The sequence below is a fragment of the Argiope bruennichi genome, chromosome 10 (genome assembly GCF_947563725.1).
Source record: "Argiope bruennichi chromosome 10, qqArgBrue1.1, whole genome shotgun sequence".
Classification (NCBI taxonomy): domain Eukaryota; kingdom Metazoa; phylum Arthropoda; class Arachnida; order Araneae; family Araneidae; genus Argiope; species Argiope bruennichi.
This window is the reverse complement of record NC_079160.1, coordinates 83,459,537-83,486,099: the sequence shown is the minus strand read 5'-3', so window position 1 is coordinate 83,486,099 and position 26,563 is coordinate 83,459,537. Positions and strand designations below refer to the sequence as shown.

The following is a 26,563-nucleotide window of genomic DNA, read 5'->3' as shown; positions in this document are numbered from 1 at the left end:
CAGCTTTAAGCATTGTTTCAAGGGAAATGGGGTGCACTATATGTAATTGAATAGATCGTTCCTTTACCCCATCTAATTTATACAAATATAGAATCAAAATTTTATATATCCTCAATATTTAAAGAAAAACATTTAAAGTGGTCAAAATAGTTAATGCCACTTTTCATTTTCAGCTTAAAAGCATATAATTCACATTCATATTATAATTTCTTAAATTCTGAGAAAAAATATTTCTAAAATCTCAATGATTCGATTGAATATACATGAATTTAGTTAACTTATTTTAAAGCCCCCCCTTTTTTCCCCAGACAATGCTCCTAAATAAAAATTATTTGATACTATAGAAGTATTTTAAATTTCCTGTTACATTTCATAAAAACAAAAATATAAAATGAACGCATACCGTAGGTCCCAATCCCCATTTACGTGGATATGTGTCCCGCTCCATAACAACTCTTTTGAGTTTAGCAACTGTACCATGATTACAAGTACACATAGTGGAAGTAGTCATTAAAGCAATTCCTGCAATAAATCAAGAGCATAAAATATAAATGCACATAAATTTGTAATCACGTATTTCAATGATCATGAAAAAAAAAAAAAAAAAAAAATTGTAACAGCAGAAATTAAAAACATGAAATTATTAAGATTAATGCATTGTTTACAAAATATTAGGTCCATAATTTCAAAATTTAGCAATAATGTGAAGCACATTATAGCAAATGTTTTATAATAATCTTAATGTTGTTAAATAAGAAACTTGAAGGAAGTAGTGAGACAATTAGAGATATTTTATGAATCTTTATGCATAACAGTATGATTAATTAGTATAGATTATTAGTATAATTTTTATAGAACCTAATTCCCAATTTCATTTAGAATAAAATACTCATCGCAAAATTGTCCAATTTACCTTTAATAATTTGACAAAAATAAATTCCAGGTTTTCTATGTTTTTCTCGAAAATAAAATTGCTTAAATTGTTTATAATTATTACATATATTATTTCAATTATTCATATATTCAAGTTATAATGTATAACATTAATTAGTATTTCCACTTTAAACTGACACAGTAGCAAATAAAGTTTACAATAAAATAAGAAATTAATGATATAATTAGGGGATTATAAACCCTGCTTGCTCCACTTCCCAAATATCAAAAATTGTGTCACTCTTTTGGAATCAGTAGTATAAGAATTGCATATTATATATATATATATATATATAATAATTTTTATTTACATATATATATTTTTTCATATACACATAAACAATTTTAAGTTAAAAGAAAGTACTAAATTTTTCTTACCCAAAGCAATTGCTTCTCCTTTGCTTGTCATAAGTACAATTTCATCATTCAATTCAATTCCATTTTCATACCTAAGTACACCAGGCAACATCACTTTGGCTCCATAACAAATGGCATTAACCTATTTCAATGCAAAAAGATTCACATAATGTCAAAAAACATTTCCATCAAATTTAAAATAGTATAATAATAATAAATAGAATTTACAAATTACTTTTTCCTTCAAATAACATAAGATTAAACCTAATGTAGCCACTTTCTGCAGATAAAAATTTTCAAAATTCTTTTTGAATGAACCACAACTTTATTAAAGTCTTAAATTTTCATAACTGATTCACAACAAGAATAACAATTGATAACAAGAATATTGAACATGTAACTAACATGGGAACAACTGAGCGAAATGAAAAATTACATTCCTGAACAGGATTACTGCTACAGCAATACAAATGTAGATGCTGCGCCATGGACCCAATCATAACATGCATCACGGAATGAAAACGAATGTTCACTCAATTTTTCAAAAAAACATTACCATGTACCATTATATTTGTTAAATCCTTATGATAGGGTATATGGGCCTATAAGAGGTATATTAACTCCAATAAACAGGACAACAAATTATACAATCTAAACATCAAATTCTGTTGGTCATATATGAATCATCATAGCTTATAAAATGTCATGCCCAAGAAAGATTAAATTTTAACTCTCCTCTCCTTCAACAATCACTCTTATCAAAGTTATGACTCAAATGAATTCTGTATTCCTGTCCTGTATTTTGTATAAAATCAATGAAACAAAACTTGAAGTACAAAATGATATAAAAAGTACATCAGTAATAAACATTAAAAATTTAATTTCAAAACTTTTTTTAAAAAAACTAATTATTAGTATACTAAACTTAAGACAACTTGATGATTATCAAACATTAAAATCCGTATATAAAATATAAATCTACTTACAGCTGAGTCTTTCATGATTATTCTTTTATGTGTCACTAAAAGAGCTTCAAGCGGCTGAATGACTCTTCGAAGATAAGTCTCATCCTTATGATTTTTATATAACCACATGGCATCCAAAACATCATGCAAAGTATACAAATTTTCCTAGAGAAAAATTTATTATTTTGAAAATTAGATATGCACATCAAATATTTTTTTGTACATTTATCACCATAACTACAATAAATTATTTCATATTATGCAATAATATTTTTAATTGAACTAATCAGTAAGATTAAAACATCATTCTGAAGCTACACATAAAAACAATTCAAGAAAACCCATGTTAATTTGAATTTGCAGCCTACAAAATCAACAACAAGATAGTGTTTCATTCTTTATATTTTCACATCATAATTATTCAAAAATATTTAGTTTATAATAACCACACTCCTTAGGTAAGTCTAGCAGAAAATGAATTCAAACTAATAGTTTTTCTACAAATTTAAATCCTGCTAGCAGAGTATGAGCATCACAATATTTTGTATATGTAAAAATATTGAAATATGAAGACATATAAATATGAAAAATCTAATGTCTAATATGTCCTTATTGTATATAGAAAATTTTAAACAAAAATAATAATTAAAAAAAATTATTAGAAGCAGATATATTTCATAACAATTTGTTACAATTCTGATGTAGAAATATATATATCACCCATTATCACTTACTTTTTCACTTTGTATTCCAGAACGTACTCGTCGAAGCTCTACCATTTGTGCCCCAGTGCCAAGACTCAAACCCAAATGAACACATAAAGTTCGAACGTATGTGCCAGCTTCACAACTGACCCAGAAAATGCCTAGGTAAAAAAATGAATTTAAATATTTCCTGTATTCCTAATATGTACTGGTTAAATAAAAATATGTGAATTTCTGAATAAATAATTTATAATTATTAGTTAAATCCTAGTTTTTGTAAAATTTCATCTTTTTTTTTTTTTTTTTTACTAATATTAAATACTCAACCCTGGATTCTTGCTAAGGATAAATATAGCAAAACATAAAAATACTTAGCATTATGCAATTAAAGCAAGGTAAAATAGCATATAATGGATTATTACAAAATTGTTTGAAGTTTTAAAACAATGCTATAAAATAATATAATAGGATTACAAAACAGAATTTAACTTTCTTAAAATTCTAGTCAATTTAACATGCAAACTTACTACTTTAATTTTAATTGGGAATGGCGATGAATTTTTTCAAATTATTGAGGGGAAAAAACATACATTCAAGGGGGAGGGGGAATATTCCGGTGGATTTAAATTTTGCTAGCTGTTTCATTCTTTAAAATATGTTTATAAGTTATTAGAGATGAACAGAAAAATAATATGAAAATTATACAAAAATAAACAGAATCTACAAATTTTAAATACACTTACAATCAAATATCTCTGATGGAATACAAATATTAATGAATGATATGCTCCAAAAATAGTTTAATTAAATTAAATTAATAATAGTTTAATAGTTACTAATAGTTTAATTAAAAAAATTTAATAATATCATATTACATTGAAAATATGAGAAAAAAATAATTGTGATTAACTATAGTAAAAAAATTAACTGAAGACAAGTATTAGATACCTAAATTAGTTTCCTTTTGAAACTGCAACAATTTAATATCGTAAATCGTTCTGATACGAAGCTGTCTTTTTACTGCTGATATTAAAGGAGGACGTTGAAATAATGCTCCTATCATACCTTCCAAAGTCTAAAAAAAATGTTACAAAATTAGAACATATCTCAATACAAAATTCCAATATGTTCTTACTTCATTTAGAATGGGCATGTAGACAAAGGGGGAAAAATAATATTTATTTAAATATACATTTCCCATAGCTTCATGCAGATTTATAACCAATAGAGATTGTTCTGAATTACAAATTTACAATAACTGAAAAATTAGGTAAATTATTTTTTTTTAAAAATTAAACAATTATTTCTTGCTTTTTAGTTTTGTGTGAGTGTAATTATATTTGATTTTAAACTAAATTTCAAATACATGATGCCTTGGCAATGTGTCATCTGTCGATAATGAAAGTTTTAAATTGATTCCAAAATTTGTACTGAACAGACAAATAAGCAGAGTGACAAGCGAGTTCATTTTACACAGTCATTAAGTTCTGAACTATGTTTAAAGTTTTAAATCTCTAGCTCAATGGAAAATTATTTTAAAATTGATTGAAAAGGACAGAGCAGAAAACATGCTAATAAAAACATGTTAATTGCTTCAAATTAAACAAATCTATTAACATCATTGAGAATATCTCAAATAAAATCTCAGTAGTATAGTTTATTATGTATCTTCAAATCACTTCAATCTCATCTTGAAGTTGCTATAAAAAATAAAGGTCATAGCTCAGGACAGAGATTTGTATCCCTTTCATAATAGCTAATAGCTTTCTGATAATAGAAAAGAGGGAAGGAGAGTGGTTCTAATGCAGTAATTTAAGCAATTTTATTTAGCAATTTTCAATATCTTTTAGGAACTAATAGTTAGTTAGAGAATGATAATTGATTTAATTCCTTAGATTATTGATCATTAGTAACAAACAATTTCGCCTATTACATTATTTGCGTTTATTTTCAATTAAATCTTTTATGCCTATGATTCTCTCAACATAATATTTTTAAGCATCAAATGATGACAGACAATTAAGCTGCACATTTAATTAGCCTTATTTGTTTAACATGTACTTGACTGCCACTAACAGAATTGAGCCTCATTAAATAATAGTACCATTAAAAATGAAAACTGGCAAGGTAATCTATTGTCTACTTGTATTTAGTCATTTTCAGCACTTCACCTTCTCATTGCCCAACTAAATTAAGTAGATGATTAAAAAATAAGTTCTTCCTTAAAGAAAATCATGGGACTATATATTTGATGAATCAATGAAAAAAAAATTGAATTCCATTGTAAAAATAATATGTATAATTGTAAATTATAAAAAAAAAGAAAAAAAAAAATGATTTTTAAAAATATCAAACTTTAAGATATATATATTGTAAAACACTTAAATTGATACTATTCAAAAGAAAATTTTGGTGAATTTAAAAATAGTAAAAAGATTCATTTTTGTGCAATGATATTTTGGAAAAACTTTTGCAAAAAATATCAATAACTTGTTTAATTTTTAATTAATTGAAGTTTCAAAAAATCACTTTGAAGTGAAGATCTTCTTTCTTCAAAGTATATGCATACCAAATTTCATAACTAAGTAGCTATACCTGTCCATGCGTAGCTGTGGTCCAGTCAGGTTAAATAGGAAAGAAAGAAAAGAGAAAGTGCATTTTTCAAATAATTAATTTGACAATACTTGTGGGTATACAATATTTTTTGTTGTCCGATTGTCTTTGCACATATAGAGATTGTCCGGTTTTATAACACTAGAATACTCAACATAAAATTGTCCATTCGGGAATAATCCATGTCTAGATCAGCAAAAAGAGATTCGCAATTTCCGATATCGAAATAGCATGTTTGTTGGAATCATAGGACTCTGAAGAATGAGGACATTTTCACCATTGAAAGGTCCTGTCGAGATTGCTTTTGTGATATCAGTTATTAATTTTTTTTTACTGCAAGTCAAGGCTGTTGAAAAGCTTTGGTTGGTTTATATTTCATTTTGAGCAAATTTTTATATGCTCAAGGTTAGGTGCATTATCCCAAACAATAAATTTGAATTTCTGCAATATTTTTGTATAATCAACCTATCATAGTTTCTACAAATATGCTAGATTGTCCACTGACTTGCTTTTCTTGTTTGCGCTGTAGTAAAGGCTAATGTGAAATAATTCAACGATCATCTAATCTAAGACATCCGTTTATCATTTCTATGGTTGCTAATTACTCTTTTTCTGGTGATCTGTGTAGGTTATCCATGGTTTCCTGCAACAGTGTTGGATACTAATGCTAGAGAGATGCTTAGAGAATTTCTTGTCTATCATGCACGATGAAATTAGATTCAGTGTACTGCATGGTACATGTATCATATTTTTGGTCTCAACTTCATATAAATCCTTATCAGTGTTAGAAACTAGTATTTCATTACATATTATGTAGCCAATTTCATTATAGAGCCAGAATTGCATATGTGTATGCATCAATACTTTTTTTAGCTATTCTGCTGAGTGCACAAAATGAATGCTATGATAAAGGATTAAGCTCAATTCCAACAAAATGTCACATGAAATATTTAAATCAAAATTTTTTTAATTCAATTTAATAATGCTATCGGAAACAGTGAAATGGAATTGTAAAATAATTCAAATAGTGTGTTATTTTTATCTCCAACAAATGGTGCCATTTAAAGCAGTGCCATCTGCTGGGCTCCATTACCAAAAACAGTAAAGAGAAAAGCATGTTTTTTTGTTACAGGTGTGACATTTATGTAATAGGTATTAAAAATCCCACTTGTATTTGAATGCAATATTGTGTCAAAATTTCAAAACAATTAGTAAAGAACTTTTGGTGACTACCAATTTTGAACAACGAACATTTATATTTATATAGATAAATAATGTGGCTTGCAGAATGTCATTACAAGAAAACACATTAGTAGAGATTATTCATGCCACTAATATCAAGTTTTTCTTCAAACGTTGTTGAAACAATTGTTATAATGTTTAAAATTAGTGATCCATACATTCTATAAAATTAGTGTTTGTAACATAAATAGAATGCTTTCTAATTTTTTTAACTCCAAGTAAAGTAAATTTTTAACTATCATACAATTCAGATACTACAAAATCAGCCAAATTGTAGATGCAACAACTCGCACCAGATTTCTGAAAAAGTGCTTTTATGTCACAAATGAAATTGTCAGTTTATTTCCTTATTTACAAGATATTAGTACAAAAAAAAATAGATAAATAATAAATTACCAAGTTGATTATCCAACCTTTTATTAAATTTCAAAGCTTTATTGCCCACAATCAGAAATTTGTGCAAAATTGAATTATTTGAATAGATCCTAAAATTGGAAATTTAATTTGCATTATTAACAATTTGCACGAAAGAAAATTATCTTAATGTGACTGCACACAAATTGATAGATAGAGAGAGAGAGAGAGAGAAAAAAAAAAAGATTCAAATATGCATTTCAACACATTGTAACATGATAATGACTTAAGACTTTTATAAAGCTCTATCACTTTTTTACAAATTTATTTTCTGTAATAATAATGCAAAAGAAAAAATGTATTTAGCATTACTGCATAAATAAATGTGGTTTTTAAAGCAATGAAAAATAGTACATTGTAATACACTTAAAAGTACTTTTAAAAATGAGTTACAATTAGAAAAAAAAATAATTAAAAACCCATTTTGTAAAAATAGTTTTTGTGCAATAATATGCTTGGAAATAAACATAAGTAAGCATATCTTACTGTTTTGACTTTAACTGGATCATCAGGAGTATTATGCAACTTGAAAGCAGAAATATATTCCTTGCCAGCTCCTTGTTGTGATTTCACAAGTCGAGTTGCTCTTCCAAGACAGACAACTAAACATCCAGTAACTTTGGGATCAAGTGTTCCACTATGTCCAGTTTTTGATACTCCTAGAATACGTTTTGTCCAAGCAACGACTTCATGAGATGAAGGATTGGCTGGTTTATCTAAATTAATAAATCCTGATTCCATATATTGCATAATAGGTCGTTTTAAAGGGGAGGATCCACTGTCAATTGGAGTATAATGACTTGTTTTTATATTCAAGCGGTCTATATTCTGGGAAGAAAAAAATTCTATAAAATATGAATTTAAAAACAAAATTAACAATATTTAAATTTTACATTCCAATGCTTCAAAGCATAAAAATAATTATAGTTGCTAAACTTTCTAGAAAAACATACAACAACAAACATACATATAACAAAAGATAGCAACTAATATACTAAAAAAAGACTAAATTTCCTGATTCCATGAATATTAAAGTACTTAATTATTTCTGTAGTAGGACTTCTGAAATTGAAGGTTAACAAAGTTAGGTTTAAAAAAATTAATATTCTCTACAAAATTTTTTACAGATTTGTCAGAACACCAGATTCTCCACCCATTTATTCAGCATTTATAGAGAGGGAAGAAATTAGGAAACTTTAACAGAAACAATGCCAAAAATAGCTAAATAACTTTATTTTTATTAAATATATATTATTCTATTAGTTATTATCAATATATGCATACTTTTCTCAATTTTTTATTGGATATAAAAAAATATTCTGTTACAAGATTATGAACATGAAAAGTTGTTGTTGCTGTTTCTGATTGCACTTGTCAAAGATAAGCCCACTGACTAAGTTAGTGAATTTAAGCCGAAATTTTTGCATCGCTTGTTTTTCAGTAACACCATCTAGGGACAAGAATATGACTTAGCAACTCGAGCATCACAACTTTTTCTACGGGGTGGACTTTATTCATTTAACTACAGATCGTAATTTAGACCTGAACCAGAGAACGATCACCTCTGATACAGTACCCCAGTGGTATTACTCTCGAATGGATGAGACTTTGTGACCACGACAGATTTATATGTGTGCCAGATACCACCACACACAGAGTCTTTGGCTGGTGGGTTTACAACCCAAGGGATGCGAATCCAACACCCTACCAACCAGGCTATCTCTTCTCTGAAAAGTTATTAATTCATTATTATTAGCCTTGCATAAATTTTAAAAGAAATTATGATCTCCAATTAAATATGACACAATTTTATATTATATACCAACAGAGTAAGGACTAAAATCTAACTTATTCCATTTTGAAACTGTCACCAATCATTTCAATGCAGCAGGAATTACAAAGGAAAGGCTTTGACCATATACTAATAAAATGACTACTTATTCTAAAAACCAATTTTAAGCTCTTTTTAATAACTCAAAAAGTTAAAATCAGTTTTGCTCAAAACTGGCCAAACACTTAAGCCCTTTTTCTATTGACATACAAAATTAAAATATGCAGTGGTTGATTTGAAATCTAAAATATTCAAACTGAATCAGGGGTGTTTGTGGGACCCCAAAAAATCCCCTGAAACTTTTACGGACTTACAACCGGCATTTTGGAGTTTCGAGAAGGGGGGGGGGAATGAAAAATTACAATTATGAAGTATTGAATGACCTAATTATAAAAGTTCAATGAATTACTTTTTTTGCAAAATTAATAACCATAAATTTTCAAACATATAAACTACTACATTTTATGCAAATATTTTAAATTAAATAAATTAATTCTTTTAAAAAAAATTATCTAATTTCTGCTGCTTTTTTTTTATTTTCTGATGTTTGTGGGCTTGTCTTTCATTTGTGGTGAACTTCATAATTGCAGGAAGTTTGACTTTTATTTTCCTCATTTACAGTTGAAGAAATTTCCTCGAGAACAGCACATGCAAAGAAGTGCTAATGTAGAAGGTTTTTCAGAGACTTTTATAGGTGACTCATCTGAAATACATCTTTTTAAGTCCTCTTGATATGTTTTCCAACTTCTGTTCATATTCAGTAAGAGATCTTTGTGAATTGGATCAGTCATTGGATTTTTTTAGCCATATTTTTCACGTGAGGTTTCTTTAGAAGCCATTAAATCATATTTAATAGTCTGCACTGCATCTAGGGAATCAATCTTAAGAGAGGTTCTATAGTCAGTGACAAGTGTATCCATTAAGTTGAATGCACTTTCCACTAATGGGCCATGGAAGCAGCTAAGGCAGGCTTTGACCAATTTAGCCAATGTAGGATACTTATAATCATTTGTGAAATCATCTTTTAAATTAAAAACTTTAGACCAATATTTATCAATTGTACACTTGACTTGATTTCCACTTTCATCAGATGTGTAGAGCATTTCTTTGGTGATACCAATATCACTCTGGTATAACCTTATTTCAGCTTCTACTTTTGACTTTTCATTATCACTAAAAATATGGGACATAAAAGATGATAATTTTTCAAAAGCTAATATTGTACTGGTTTTACCTCTTAGCTCTGGATCTAATGCTGTAAAACTAATTATATATGAATTTTTAAGGGGTAATTTCTGTTTCATATGCTGAAATTTCAAAGTGAAATTCTCTTGCGTACATAAATAAATATTTCAATAAGCGAAACGAAAAATTTACACGTGCATCAATAAATGAAACGAAAATTTTACACAGCGGAGAAAAAAAAGTTGCGAAGCGATCAATGACAAATAGCTAATACGGTGAAAAATCCCCCTTCTCTAGTTATTGGCGCCACGCCAGGAGACATAAGACCTTTGAACCCAGAGTCACGTTATCGCACATCTGGTCGAACGAAGTCTCTCCCTTTTTTTTCTGCCGCGCCTACTTGCCGAAAAGAATCCAGAAGAGAATGTCCGAGAACCGGGGGAATGAGTCATAACTCGCAATAAGGAAAGAACAAAAAAGAAGTTTTTTCCCCCTTTTCACGCATTATCACTGCCTTTGGAGAAAGAAAGGAAAAGTTTTCACCACACACACTGACCTTGCGTTTTCTGCTTTCAAAGCAAACAAAATTACCCAGATCAAAATAAATTATTCATTATTATTCTTAATTCCTTTTGAACGACGATCCCCGGAATTTCCGGGTATCAAAGTTCAAAATCCCCGAAATTCCGGGGTTTCCCCGGAGCACAAACACCCCTGCTGAATGCATTCTTGGTTATTGCATTACTTTAATATTCTTCCTCCAAGATTTTATATAAATTCAAAAATATAAATTTTTTTTTAACATTATACAAAATAACCACATTTTTTTTATCATTAAATATAAAAAAGAATTTGCTACTGATAAGTACTTTCGATTTCAAATTCAAAAAACATCTGAAACTATTATTGATTTTATTTTTTGGCAAATATAGTGACTTAAGACAAAATTATTAAATAAGTTAATTAAGCAAATTTCTGCATTTCCACATTAATACACAGAAAAACTAAAAATAAAGTCTGAAAATAACTTAATTACTCTTCTTATAAATAAACTTTGGGAATCAAAAATAAATTATAAACAATTTATGGTGCTCACAAATTGAATGCCATAGCAAAAGGAAGGTCAAAAGTTAAGCAAATATATATATGTGTGTGTGTGTGTGTATAAAACATTAAAAAAAAAAAAGAAAAAGAAGGAAGGGAGAAAGAGCCTATAACAAAGTTTCTCAAAATGATTTTTGGTATACTTAAGAAAAGAGAATGGCGATATGTTGCAAATTGAGTACATAACATTTAAATTCATAATTAACGCATAATCTGATTAGTCAATGAATAGCATATGAAAGAAAACTTACTTTTAACAAAAGAGGCCATTCTGCAGTCTTCTCTACAAAAGCAACATTTGTTGCAACAAGATAATCTTCTTCGCACTGTTTCTCCTAAAAGATACAAAATATTCTTTAAACACTATTATAAAGTTAAATGAAATATAAAATTGTTAGCATAAAAAGTATTGAATTAAATAATAACAGCAAAAATTGTAATGACTTCAAGAGGTTCACAAAGCATGTAAAAATTAAATTTGTCAGAAAAATGATTTACTAATGAATGTAACCACTGTTCAATTCTTTATAGCCCAGCATTTTATTTCAGTAACACAGTTATTTTTTTTATTTTTTTTTTATATAAACTCTGTTAATGCCAATTGCAAGAGAGTAGGCAAAATTCAAATTTACAAATTAAAAAAGTATCACATATCCTTAATACAAAGTTGCATATTCCATTATTCAATCATTTTTTTAAAAAAAATTTAAATGAAGAAAGAGAGACAAATAGAAGCATTGATTTTCTTTTGAAAAAACATTATATTTGCAGTTTTTCTAAGTAAACATTTTTTAGAAAAATTATTTCACTAAAACACAGAACATATAGTCAAACTCAGGAGCTTCCATCATCCATCTCCAAGAATAACTTCAAAAGTAAACAACTAAATATACATTTCAAAAATGAAGACTCTCCATATATATTTCAGACAATGAAAAAAAAAAGTGATTTTAATTGATAATAAAAAAAAGTATAATTTTTATCTGAAAATTTTGAAGAAATTGTATGAAAAGATAACAGATCTATTTAAGACATAGCAAAGATTAGTGATATATAATAAATGGCCACATTAATAGAATTCAGCTTGTTGATTTCTCAGCTGATTTTCAAAATATTCACAATGCTATTTGTTTTCAATGTTTTGTTTTTATTATAATGCTGTAAAAATAAAAATAATTAGTAAGACACATATTAAACAAATGATAAAACTGTGAATTTAACAAGGGCATTAGCTACACACCTTCAAATCCAATTATGAAAATGGGTGCTAAGGTAGGCAAGAATGCTCAACTCGCCTCTAGAAAAGACCTCTCATATAATGTTTATATATACCAATCAATTATTTTAAAGAGCCATTTAGTATTCTTTTTCAATGTTTATCAGTAAAAACTTCTCTTATGGAATATTAAACTTTAAAACCTGGTAGCATTTAAATAACTAAGCTGATTTAAATAACAGAAAGTCTTTAATCCAAACATTAATTTTATATAACCCTAATAATTAAATTTAAATATTCATCAAACAATAATTATCTGCACAATTAAATAGAAGATAATGAAAAATAATCTGTTTTCAACAGAATTAAAGAGAATTCATTTACTCAGCAGATATTTCCAATTCGTAGTTTTTGGGAAATATATATATATATATGATTTTAAAAAATTGTAGAAAATTTTCTTTTTAAATTACCAACATTTAAACAGGCAAGCACTGTGTTTGAAAAGTAAAAAACACCCAAGAAAACTTTGAAATATATTTTACATTATCAACCTTCAAAATTTAGAATAATTAGTCTCTGTGTTACAACCTATTTGTATTAATTAGTTAATTAGTCAATATTTTTTATGGCAATAGCAATAATTAAACCAGTTTACAACACTTATTAAAATATTTGGATCTTGAATATAGCTGTTTTAATATTATAAAGATTACAAAAAATCTTCAAGTCACAAATTTAAATTTCTTGCTTTTATATTTCTTTCACGATATTCTTTGGAAATACTCTTGCTTTACGATATTATGATTTGTTTAAAAATAAAGGAAGCAAAATGTTCAACTTATGCTTTAAATACAATGCTCAATAATTACCAAAATTTATGTAGGCAGTAAATAAAGTTTTTATATACTTACACCAAGTGATTTCTTCTTCTTTTTATGTTTTTCACTTGATTTTGGTATTGGAACATCTAATAAGGGGGGAAAAATCCATAAGTTAAATTTTTTCTCCTTTAATAGTATTAAAATAATATTCACATTTATTTATTTACTCTCTATCAGCTTACAGGAGAATTTTAAATTAAGATTCACTTACAGCATTACAACATCAATTCATCATTTAAAAAATTCTCTTATCATAAAAAAAAAAACAGTAGCATTGCTTTAAAAATAAGAAGAAATGATTATTCTAACAATTATCCAAATATTAAGTTATTCAAATTAAAGAATTATTTGATATGCACTGAAATGCTCAAAATTTTGAAGATGCTCTACAAGGAAGATACTGAAGAATAAAAATTCATTAATTCACTATCACTAACAAGAATAATCCTAATGTATATTAAAACCAGTTAATCAATTTTGTGAAGTTCAATGTAACCAGCTTCAGAAACAATTTAGTTGCACAGCTATGCAATAATTAACTAAGTTGAAAGAAATAGTTTAAATATTTAAAATTATATTATTTATCATAAAGTGTAAAAATCATATTTTTAATCCTCTAACTCTTAAAATGTAATAAGCTACCAGAAATATACGAAATATAAAAAAATTCAAAGGCTACATAAATTAAATCCATATAATACAGCTTCTTTGCTAAATGATTCAAAGACTTTAAAAATCAATTTTATCTTATTGATTCCATTTACATATATTTTTAAAATTTATTTCTATAAAAATTGTAACATACTAGATTTCTTTTAACTTGGATTTTAGAATTTTAAGTGAGGTTTACATTCATGTTGCCAGCTAGTTACATTCTTCCCAGTAAGACCATGTATGTGAAAAAACTGCAAAGTAGCAAGTACTTATCCAGTTGAGACAAGCATTGCTATTATTCGCTCCTTCAGCATTTACACAATCTTCCTTGTATGCATGCATGAATTTACTAGAATCTTATAACTGGCAGAATGTAAACCCACACTTACAGAACCTGCAACTGACTAAAAGTATTCGCGCATAGTTCTTTAGTTTATTACTTTGCTGACAAATTAATGAATAAAAAAATTGAAGAAGCTCGGAAATTTAGCTTCTTTAATAAAATATTGGCTGGCAGCATCTCACCAGAAGACAGACAATTTTCTCCTTTTTTTTAAAATTCTATTGTTGCAAACAATATAATAAAATTTGGGACACTAGATTATGTTTTAAATTAGAAATTTATATTACATTATATGTTTAATATTATATATTAATTTTTTTTTAAATAGTACAATAAATATTTTATAAATAGCAGACATTTAATAGCATAATAAAACAGTTAAGAAAGTCTTTTGAAATATTTTTTATTCTTGATATTCCAAACATTAGTTGCAAATTAATATTCAAAATAATATATATGTGTGTGTGCATGTTTTGATATCCATAAAGATCAATATTTAAAATACTCAAAAAGATCAATATTTATAAATTAAATACTCATTTTTACAAGGGCAAAATATGTGACAAATCTTTTTAAAAATAATTCATTTTTCTTTACATCACTGATTAACAACTAATTGTTTCAAGAACTGCTTCAACATATATATTGTGAATAATTTCCAGTTTTATGCAATTGGCAAAATTGTTGTAAAAATTATTTATACAATTCATCAAGTTACAAAAATGTTGTTTCTGCTATTTTTTCACTGAAGTATCCATTTTTTTAGAGTTCTGGAAATCAAGTTCTCAGAGAAAAATATAACAATTTTAAGAGGTTACACACAGCTTTACACATTGACTAATATCAAAGAATAAATCTTATTGCCTGCTGAACACGTTGATTTACATTGAAGAACATCCCATTTGAAATAAAGAAAATCTTTAAAAATTTTAAATGTTGCTTAGTCTGAAAAAATTATAACATTCTTTTTTCTAATTTTCTGATATTTTTGGGACATGATAATTTAATATCTAAAAGAATGAAATAAACACTGATATTAAAAAATGTTTTCATATTCAATACAAATTTACTAATATATTTTGTAATAATCCTGAATATTTTTTTTTGGCAAACTTCCAAACAAAATTTACTAATAGATTTTCTTATAACACATCAAAAATACAATTTAAGTTTTACAATTAAGTTTTAAATTACACATCAGTTCTGAGAACTTCAATGTATTCTAAAAATATGATGGAATAAATCTGTACATGACAGCATTAAAATAAGAAAAATATAGTGCTTGAAAATTTAATTTTGAAATTTTTTTAAGCAAATTTCATTATTTTGGAATTGATTATGTGTCATCAAACACTTGATCGTAGACCTTTTTTTAAAGGAAAAAATCATCAACTGACAATTTTGCATGAATATTTTTGATGCATTAGTCACAACAAACTTATTACGATGTATTAAACAATAGTATTTTCAGATCCAATTAATTAATAACCAGAAAAAGACCTTAGCATCTAAATGCAGCAAAAATCAATATTTACGCAGTAATTCGCATTTTCACTTGACATATAAAATTAAAATGCTTAACTTCTAAGACACAGTTCTGCACATAATCAATACTCCAACTCATTATAAAAATGCAAATCATTAATAATAAAATATTAAAAATTATTTATAACAAAGACCAAGCAGATCATGCCGTTCAAACCATGTGGTTTTCACTTAATTGCGGAAAACATGATGAGGCATCTATAAATATAAAACATGCAATTAGAAAACATTTATACAGAAACAATACAAAATATTTTACCTTGGTCAAAACCTAATATTTCTGTAGATGCCATAATTACGATATTTACATTTACAAACAATTTACCAGTACCACACACGTGTATCGCACCGGAGTCATTCCGGTGCAAACAATATTATGATTACGATTAAAAATACGATTTTAAGACTGCTGCCATTCACTGAATATGATTTAAAACTAAAGGCTTTTCAAAAAGCTGAGCATAAGTACTTTCTTTATACTCCCCTCAAAAAGCTGGACATCACATAAGTACCTTAAGAAAGGGAGAACTCTCTTATCGTTATATTTTTATGGTGGCATATATTTAAGTCTTTATATAATCATTGGAGAGTTGTGGCTCATAGTTATCTTATTAGTGATGGTATCTGCAAAGTGGAACAGGATTTGAGATGTCGGATTGATTCTGTTCGAAAATGTTAACTGCTAAGACACAATGGCAGCCCATTCAATATGACCCACACTGCTTTACTATTGTTCAAATTTTATAAAATATAGATATAATTTTGAAAAAAAAAATTAATTGAAGCAGTAAGATGCTTAAATATTTTTTGCGAATATATATGAAGTGAAACATTTAACAAAATTAGTAGAAATGAAATTCGTTAACGGTTTGCGTACTACAGAAATCTATAAGTTTTTCCTTTGAGGAAACAAAGATTTCAGTGAATGCAAAATATCAATTATTAAAATAGTCAGTTTCTTATTAAATAAAACAACGTTAATTTAAAATTTCATTAATTAAAAACTGTTTCCTTGCAAAAAAACTTATTTTTAAAACTGCAATTCTTGTCGAATTAAAATATTATGGATGTTTTAACCCTTTATCTACTGCATTATGAACTACTGAAAATTCTTCATAAATATATTTTTTTAGATGCTATATTGATAAGTAAAGAATATACAAGGAAAAAAAATCTCCCTGGTGCGAAATTTAATTTGTTAGAACTAATTAATTAAAGTGGTGCTTAAAAGTACCGTCAGTACACTATGTATAAATTTCCTCATAATAGAAAAAAACGGATGATATTTCTAATGAAATTTAACCTCTTAAAAATGCTAAATAACCAAAAAATACTCATAAGAAAACAAAGAAATTATCGAATTGACATAATTTTATTTTATACATAATAAAAGTAGAAATTCACATTTGATAATAATCATAAAAACATTTTTTTTTTCATTTACGCTCAAAAATATATTACAAGTTGAGCATTTTTAATGTGGTTTTGATTGAATGTTTTTGAGTCCACAGAATTCACAACGTCCTCGATTCGACACCAAAGTTGGCCAATGATATCCTCTATTTTCTAAACGAACATCATTAGAAACAGACAAATTTCCTTTTCTTCTCTTTTTTGCTCAAAAAGTTTGTTCATCTCCGTTAGATTTAGGTCTTCATTTTCGTTTTGTTTGTGGTTTTGATTTTGTTAGTAATTTTTTGGTTATTCAGCTCTTATATTCGAGGGACGACATTTTCTCACGTCGCACTTCCACATATGCAATATATGAATTTAAATAAGCCATTTCTAGCATAGCAAAAAAAAAAAGCTTGTGCCACCATTTTTTCGATTTCCTGTCCCTATCAAAAATAGCACGTAACATGTGGACTTTATCAATTCCCCCCATGTGTCCATTGTAGTCTTTTACAACAATGGGTGCGGTAATGTCAATCCTTTGGACTTTACAAGTAATATCTAGCTTATTTTTTTATTTGGAATGCAAAAGCAAATTCACATTCAATACTAACATTTGCAAATACTCTTGACAGTGTTAGTAAAAAATAAATAAATAAATAATTAAAAAAATCTATAAAAAATACTAAAACATATTTCTACACTACACTACCATAATTACATTATCACAAACAGAAATACTATAGATATAATTACATGGATAAAAATGAAAACCAGTTTTTCTCCAACACTACGTGTACTGGCGGTACCTATAAGTAACACCGAATAATTCGACCGTTAATCACATTACATAATCTGTTATCTTATAATGATTGGGCAAATAATATTCTAAGACAATTCAGAATTAATAAAAAAAAAATACAACACTTAAATTTGGTTTGATATTATATATTTATAGCAAAGAAAAGATAAGAACGAAAATCCGTTTTGTTGTTTGTTTGTTTCTTATGGCACTTGCCACTGACAAGCCCACTGTTACGAAGACAGCGATTTAAGCCTGAGGGGAACGTCTCTTATTTTTTATAGCAGCGCCAACTAGGGCCAAGAGTACGACTTTGCCACTCACGCATCACTCATTCGCTTGCACAACCCCTTTTTACAGGAGGGCACATTCACACATCTCACAGATAGAACAACAGAAGAACAACCATGCCCAAACCGGGACTCGAACCCGGGACGCCCAGATCACGGGGAAGACGCGCTACCCCTATGCCAGGACGCCGGCACGAAAATCCGTACAAAAGGGCAGCAAAAAAACACAATGTCCGTTCGAAAATAGCTTTCTTCCTCGCAAAATTCATCAACCTTGAACAACTACTGCCATCTATCATGAAAAAGTAGAGTTAAAAAACTGTTTCTAAAACGTATCATCAGAATATAAGTAATGGTTGTTGTGATATAAAGTTTTAAAGTGATTGGTACTTAGAAATACCGTTAGTAAATGAAGGGTTAAATCAATTCGTTCATTAACCTGCGTAATGCCACTTGCAATTTTTCAGATACCATGTTTACATGCATACAAAAGTGTAGATTGAACCGTTTGACAAATTTAACTAAAAATTTTATAGGGGATTACACTTAAAAAGCTAAAACTGTATAGCAAATTCCATTTATTCAATTCATTATAACGTTTTTGAGTTATCGCATTTGAAATCATACGAGAGTACAGACCGAGATAGTATTTAATAAGTGCTTTGAAATGCCAGAACAATTTCCACTTCCCCTCAAAAAGATATAACTGAATAAATTTTCAGCCGGTACTTTTTCTTAATAAAAATGCATAATAAAATAGACAAATAAACATGGGAAGAAAAAAGTACAAAAGAAAATGCGAAGAAATAAATCAACTCAATAAATAATTGTAAAAGCAGAGATATTTGAGAAATTTCTGTGATGTAAAATTTATTAAAAATCATATTATTAATAATATATTTTACACTAAAGGCATAAAAAGAATTTCTATTGATATCTTATTAATTCAATGAAAGGAATGCATTTTGAATAGAATTAATCTAATAAAACATCGATTTCCGGCATTCTGAGTTTTCTTTTTCGTTAGAATCAGTGTTGCCGATAACGATATTTTGTTTTTCTTCAAGCAGTCATTGTCGCTATAGTCAGATTCAATCGTTCATTAATGTAAAAATTATTTAAATCAGGGTTGCCACAATGTATATACGCAGTAACTGAGGAAGAGCGCGAATAGCACTTATTTACTAATAACAAGAGAATAACAATATCCTCCCGTAGATTTTAACGGCTTTGCCTCCTTCCTTATGTCTCTGGCATAAGTTCAGAAATATTGGAATGTTAGGGATCTAATGGCGTCAGAGCCAATCTTCTGGGCATTTGTAATAAATAAAGAAATATTTTTCTTCAAGAATGCAAAGATATATGAGGTGTCTGAAAGAATATTAAATGTATTCTGAAAGGTAATGCAAAAACATAAGAATTCTGAAAAAAACCCCAAACATGTATGCAGCATATAGATCAAAAAATATATGCAACTTTATAGTGACTTTTATCAATAGGTCACTTATGATAAAGTGTCTAAGTCACTTATAAAGTTGCCGTTTTTGTTTTATAATCCGAATTAATATTCTGCCCTTAACACAAATCATTATTGACAAAGCAGATTTCAAGAAAACAAGCGATATAATTACTTAATTCTAGGAAGAATCTGAAAAAAATTTAAATTTGTGTTTAAAATATTGACAGCGTGGAGAAAAATACCAAATTATACATTGTTTTGGGTTAGAAGGTTTCATTGCTAAAAGGCTGGAAATTGCTGAATGCCTCCATTTTTTTTACGCGTTTTAGGGCAGCTGAAAGAAAAAATAAAAATGCCAAATGAAATTAATAGAACGGTGTATGGCTTTTGTAATGATATGAAATATAGTATATATCTATCAAAATTTGAAGCTTAAAAATATTTTGTTGGAGAAACCATTAAGGCAAAATTACATAAAATGTTCAATGAAAATTTTAGCGAACATTAATGCCAGCGAACCAGTTTGTCAATAAAAGTGGCAAATTTAAAATAAATGGTACCCCCCCCAGTCCCAATCACTGCTCTGATTTCCTTAATTTTTTTAATTTTATATGAAAGATTATAACCTCTAAACATGTCGTCTATGGTCTTGCTCCCTCAACTTGCCTTTTCGAGATATTTCAAAATAAAATTGTAATAGAGCCCCCATTCCAGCCTCAAACATTAGTTCAATTTCGACACTTTTATTTTACTCAAAATAGAACTTTCGATTTAATTTTAAAAAAGAACGTTTTTGTTGTGATAAAATATAGTTCATCAAAGTTTATTAACATGACTAAATTAATATTATTAATAAACAAGCGAAAATACTCAGACTAATTTAACGTTTTTTAATAGTTTAGTCTGAAAAGTAACATCAGATAATCGCAAAGATTTAACAGTGTTATGCGACATTTATAATCTGAATGCCATATATACCCATTTGACCGAATTTCATACAATTTCTGGAGATAATATCCTTCTATAAATTTTAGAACTTACTTTTTAATAAACTGAATATTGAATACAAAATAAGATTTAATCATGATTAAAAGAAGCACCGCTAACCTTAATTTTATGTTACTATTTCTGTTTTGTTTGTATACGAATGAAATTTAAAGCAATCAATAAACAGATAATCTTACCGTCTGAGAGGTCAATTTCTAAAGTTCTTGCATTCCAAAAGCAGATATTAGTATCGTCTGTCTTATAAGATGTAATTCGCTGATGCAAAGGAAGAGAATGCCAAAAGTTTCTAATCGAATGTTCCGTTTCTTTTAGAGAATCCATGAAAAATTTTTACTAAAAAAATAGTGTAATTCATGGAAAAAGTTTCAAATGAATAAATTTCTTTTGTTTTGTTCAAGCCCGGCAGATGGCCAATGTACTGCAAACAAACCTGTTGAAATATGATGATGAAAAAATTTCTTTTGTTCGTACAAATGAATAAACTTATTTTAATTTTATGTTCGTTGCATCTATTTAAAAAAACACAGTAGGTTCATTCATAAAAAAAAAGAAAAAAAAGAACAAGAAACGAATGCAAAAAAAAAAAAAAAAAAAATTCTTCTAAAAAACAAAGTTACCGGAAATAGATTGTTTTATTTGTTTTTATAAACGGAAATGCTAGTAAATGAGATTTTATATCCAGGTCAGTATGAGTAATTCAATGAATATTTAGCTTTTAGATTCTCATTAGGTGGCCTAGCTAGAAAATTTATTTTATAACAAAGATCTCTAATTCACCAGAATAAGATCTTTTGTATTTAATTTGATCAAATATATAATTTTAGGGGAAAAAAGCCACTAATTTTTCTAATTATTTTATCAAGGTAATTATAAAAGTATGAAAAAGATGCTAATAAAATAGTTTTCAAATATTTTGATCTTTCAAATGTACGTCAAATATAATTAAACAGATAGGGCTTTAATTTTATTACATTTTTTTTTATTTTTTCTTATACTTAATATAGAGAAAGTGTAGTTATAAAAAAATTGAAAATCGGAGTTTGACCAATACTCACGTTTTAGACCACTTTGAGTTCGAAAAAAACATTTTTGGAAAATATCCGTTTGTCAGTCTGTGACAAAGATAACTCAAAAACGCTTTGAGTTAGACGAGTGAAATTTGCAGATTTCTGTCAAATTTTTAGCAAACTCCGTTCAGAGGAACTCTGTCTGTCCGGCTATTCGAATATAAGTTAACATGATAACTACAAAACGAAGAGAGCTATATGGATAAAATTCCCAATTCGACAACTTTAGTGAAGACACCTATCAAATTCTGAGCCAAATCCAATGAGAGTTTAACCGGTACTTTCAGAAACATATAAACACGATAACTCAAAAACGGAGCGAGTTAAATACTATGTTGAATTTTGTAAGGAATTTTGTGACCACAAATGTAGTTTTTTTAACAAATTTTTGTTTCAATCGAATGGGAAAAACGCATCCAAACTAAAGATTCGAATTTCGTATGTTATTAAACGCATGCTAGGGCTTAATCGCCAAGGATGAATGATAGATTCAGTAAAAATGCTAAATTTACTTCAAAGAGTAATATTTCGTAACTATTGTACACAATCACATTCTAGGCGATCTCTGGTATAATATCTTTATTAGAGAATATGCGTGAAAGTTTTGGAAAGACCGCTTCCGCTGTTTTTTTTTTTTTTTTCCAAACATTTTCTTTCCGCGCTCTTTTATTTAAAAATATTTTACGAAATTAAATATATGTATATATCAAGATATATGTATAAGTATATACTATTATTGCAGCGTTCTTCATCTGAATCTATTCATTCTGCTGACACATTTTAACGCACTTTTTGCTTAATCTGATGACGAATCCCTAACGACGGCAACAAATTAAAATAGCGAAAAGATTTTTTTGGTTCTTTTCATATCTCGTTCGGTCGAAGATCGAAAGTTTAATTTTAAGTGTTTTTTTTTTCTGTCATGGTATTTGAAACAAATGTTTAAAATAAATATCGATTATATACATGATTCATTTAATTTAACAACTGAATTTTTCAGCTTCTAATTATTTTTAGTACTGAATGTATTTTTGTATATTTAATCTCTTTAGTCCAGATCGTTTGATCTAGAGCAACAAGCTTGGTACATACATATTTTGGAGAGTATAAATGTGCTTCTTTGAGCTATTTTTTAAATTTTTTTTTAATTAAACATTTATAGGAATTAATGTTGAATGTTATTATATAGGAATTAATGTTAATTTAAAGGGAATACATGTTTAATTTTAATTAATTAAACTTTAGCTTTCCCCCCTGCTATAACTAAAACTAACCTGCCATAAAAAATATAACAGCACAAAAATAAGTTTTGCGCCATCTTAAATTCGAAAAATTATATTTCCAATGATGTCAGTTTAGTAGATAATTAATTAGATAAAGTACCAAGCAAAGTAAAATCTCATAATGAGGCGTTAAAATTATAAAAAATAGTTTATCATTAATAAATTTAATTGTTTCTGCTAAAATAAAAAAGGCTTACCTTATGTAATATAAAGTAGTTTCGATTAAAACCAATGTAAAGTGCTTTAATATTATGCCTTTGGAATCAACTACACGATGGAATATATCTCAAATGAAACTTTACCAAACGATAAATTTGTAATTGTATTCGGTCGTAAAATGATAATAATTTTATTGTAAATGCAATGGTTGTGATAAAACTGTTTTTGATATTTAGGATTGCATTTACAAAAAATACCAAAAAAAAAAACTTAAACACCAACAAGAATAATCTGTTTGCATCCGCTTTTTTGCAGTTAAAGAATCATCCCTTCATAACACATCTATAGCGTGATTGGTAAAAATTAAGAATACCACCCTGGTTGAGAAATAAATGTGCACTAGTAAAATATGCCACCCGGATCTTGAACAGGATAAGGATAAGGAGTGAGGAAATAGTAACATCGGTTTTTCCAACACCTCCTAAAGCACTTTAGGAGGTGTTGGTTTTTCAAGCTGAAGTAAAGGTAATTAATGTAAGATGAAAAGTTTTACCAGGAAAATTATGCAATAAAAAGAGGGAATAGTTTCCCTCTTTTCGCATATACTCAGATCCCAAAGAACGCACGCCTTGAAATAGTTACGAAATATTAACCTCTGGCGTGAATTTAGCATTTTTACTGAATTTATCGTGAATTATTTGGCGATTAATTCCTAGCATTTCTTAATAGTTTCCAAAAATCGAATTTTTGTTTTGGATATATTTTTTCAACCGACTAAAACAAAAAGTTTGATACAAAACGACACTTGTAGCCACAAAATTACATACAAAATTTGATATATTTAAGTCACTGCATCTTTCAGTTATCGTTTACATATTTCTAAAAGTACAAACCGACAGATCATTAACCCTTCATTGGATTTAGCTCAAAATTTGATAAGTGTCTAGACTATAGATGTTAATTCAGTGTGTGGAATTTTATATAACTCTCTTCGTTTTGTAGTTATCGTGTTAAATTATAATCGAACAGACGGACAGACTGACTTCCTCTAAGCGGATTGAGCTCAAAATTTAACAGAAATCTACAAATTTAGTATAAAGACCGTATACCAAATTCCATCCATGTAGATCAAAGCATTTTTGAGTTACCTTTGTCACAGATTGACGGACATTTTCCAAAAATGTGTTCTTTCGAATTCAGGAAGGTCTAAAACGTGGAGATTTGCAACATCTGGAGTTCGAATTTTTTGACTATTACTATACTTTCTCTATACTACGTATAGAGAAGTCTATGCATTGAGACATCGAACATTATTTATCATTCCGGCATATTGGAAAAAATAATAAAATTGCAATTTATTTTCGTCACTCTTCTCTTTATATGATTAAGACTGTCAGGTGCCAACAAATAAAGATTTTTCAAGAGATTTATTTATTTATTAATTATATTTAATAAATAATATAAAAAAAGTAAATTAATTTTAAAAATATTATCTAATAATTTAAAAAGTTACTACAATATAGATCTCACAAACTCTAAACTTAAAAAATTGTTACTTTCTCAGTAACATCAAATTACATAATACATTAAAAAATTATACAATAAATTACAAATTATACACATTGGAGAATTATATAGTATATTACAAATTACACATACATTAGAAAATTATAGAAAATATAGACGGAATCAACATTTTTTTTTCATGAAGAAAAATTTTTGTTTTTGTTTAATATAAAATTTGAATGCTTGAACATTGCTATTTCCATCCCATTTAGATAGACACAAAGACCGAAATATTATTAAAAAAATTTAGAGTGAAAAATAAAAACAAAAATTCTGCACTTTGCCAGTGAGCATGAGATTTTACACTACAACTTTCGTTAGTTAATCTGTGACAATAATATCTGAGATATTGCGCATGAGATTTTCCACTACAACTTTCGTTAGTTAATCTGTGACAATAATATCTGAGATATTGCGCATGAGATTTTCCCCTACTACTTTCGTTAGTTAATCTGTAATCTGTAGTTAACAATAATATCTGAGATATTGTTAACCTAGATGGGCAAAACTTCTAGAATATAAAATGATTCAAAATCTTGGATTTTTTTTAAAAAATATAATACCGAACACGTTTTATAATTTTGATAATATCTGAGAAAATCTTAATTTACTACTAAAAAAATTAAATGCACTATCATAAGAAAGCAAAATTTTGACCTTCAAGGACTATGATAAGGCCGCGGTGGCCTGGTGGTAAGGTTTCGGCTTGTGAGCCGTAGGGTTTCAGGTTCGAGACCCGAAGACCCGTCGTGTAAGGGGGTCTGTTGCACGTTAAATCCGTCATGCCAAACGTCCTTCCGCTGGTGTGGTGTGGAGAGGTGGGTGCCAGCTCAGCCGTCGTCCTCGTCATCTGACAGCGGTTCAAAATTACGAGGTCCGTCCCAAAATAGCCCTAGCTTTGCTTTAAACGGGACGTTAATATGACTCTAGGACGATGATAAATTTTTATGCATTCAATCATATTACAGAAATGATCAGCAGTGTTTAGAAATATAGAAATCATGGGGGTGGGGGGAACAAAAACCCAGCGATAGTGGTTTCCGAAATACTTTTTCGCTTTCTCTTTAATAAAGGTGCTATCCCAAGAACGCCCTGCATAGCTTCGGCGTACAATAATTACGAAATATTAACCTTTAACGTGAATTAAGTATTTTTACTGTAACAGTCATGTGTATCCTTGGCGAGTCTTTTGGCGATTAATTCCTGGTGCGCGGTTAATAGTATCCGAAAATCGAATTTGTGTTTTAGATACGTTTTTTTTAAAAAGATTGAAACAAAGATTTAATACAAAATTACACAGTCACAAAATTCCATACCAAATTTGATGCATAAAAATAATTTAGTTAGACCAAGACAATCAACGCCTTATTGAATTTAGCTCAAAATTCGATAGGTATCTAAACTATATATGTAAATTCTGCATACCGAATTTTTTTCTATCTAGCTCTCCGTTTTATATTAATCGTCTCAATTTATATTCAAACATATGGACAGACAGATTTCCTCTGCACAGATATTGATCAAAATTTAATAGAAAACTACAAATT

The 26,563-nt window shown here is 28.0% G+C and overlaps 1 protein-coding gene across 1 annotated transcript in view; it reads right to left on the bottom strand.

Moving 5' to 3' along the window:
* Positions 1 to 16,388, bottom strand: part of LOC129988223 (H/ACA ribonucleoprotein complex subunit 4-like) — a 29,203-nt gene extending 12,815 nt beyond the window's left edge. Inside the window, exons 1-9 of the mRNA XM_056096391.1 lie at positions 16,250 to 16,388; positions 13,479 to 13,534; positions 11,600 to 11,683; positions 7,715 to 8,056; positions 3,908 to 4,034; positions 2,990 to 3,120; positions 2,277 to 2,420; positions 1,312 to 1,432; positions 404 to 522 (exon numbers count right to left, since the gene is read on the bottom strand). Coding sequence (XP_055952366.1) covers positions 404 to 522; positions 1,312 to 1,432; positions 2,277 to 2,420; positions 2,990 to 3,120; positions 3,908 to 4,034; positions 7,715 to 8,056; positions 11,600 to 11,683; positions 13,479 to 13,534; positions 16,250 to 16,283 — 1,158 coding nt within the window. The 5' untranslated portion in view covers positions 16,284 to 16,388. The remainder of the gene's footprint in view (positions 1 to 403; positions 523 to 1,311; positions 1,433 to 2,276; positions 2,421 to 2,989; positions 3,121 to 3,907; positions 4,035 to 7,714; positions 8,057 to 11,599; positions 11,684 to 13,478; positions 13,535 to 16,249) is intronic.
* Positions 16,389 to 26,563: the final 10,175 nt, after the last annotated feature.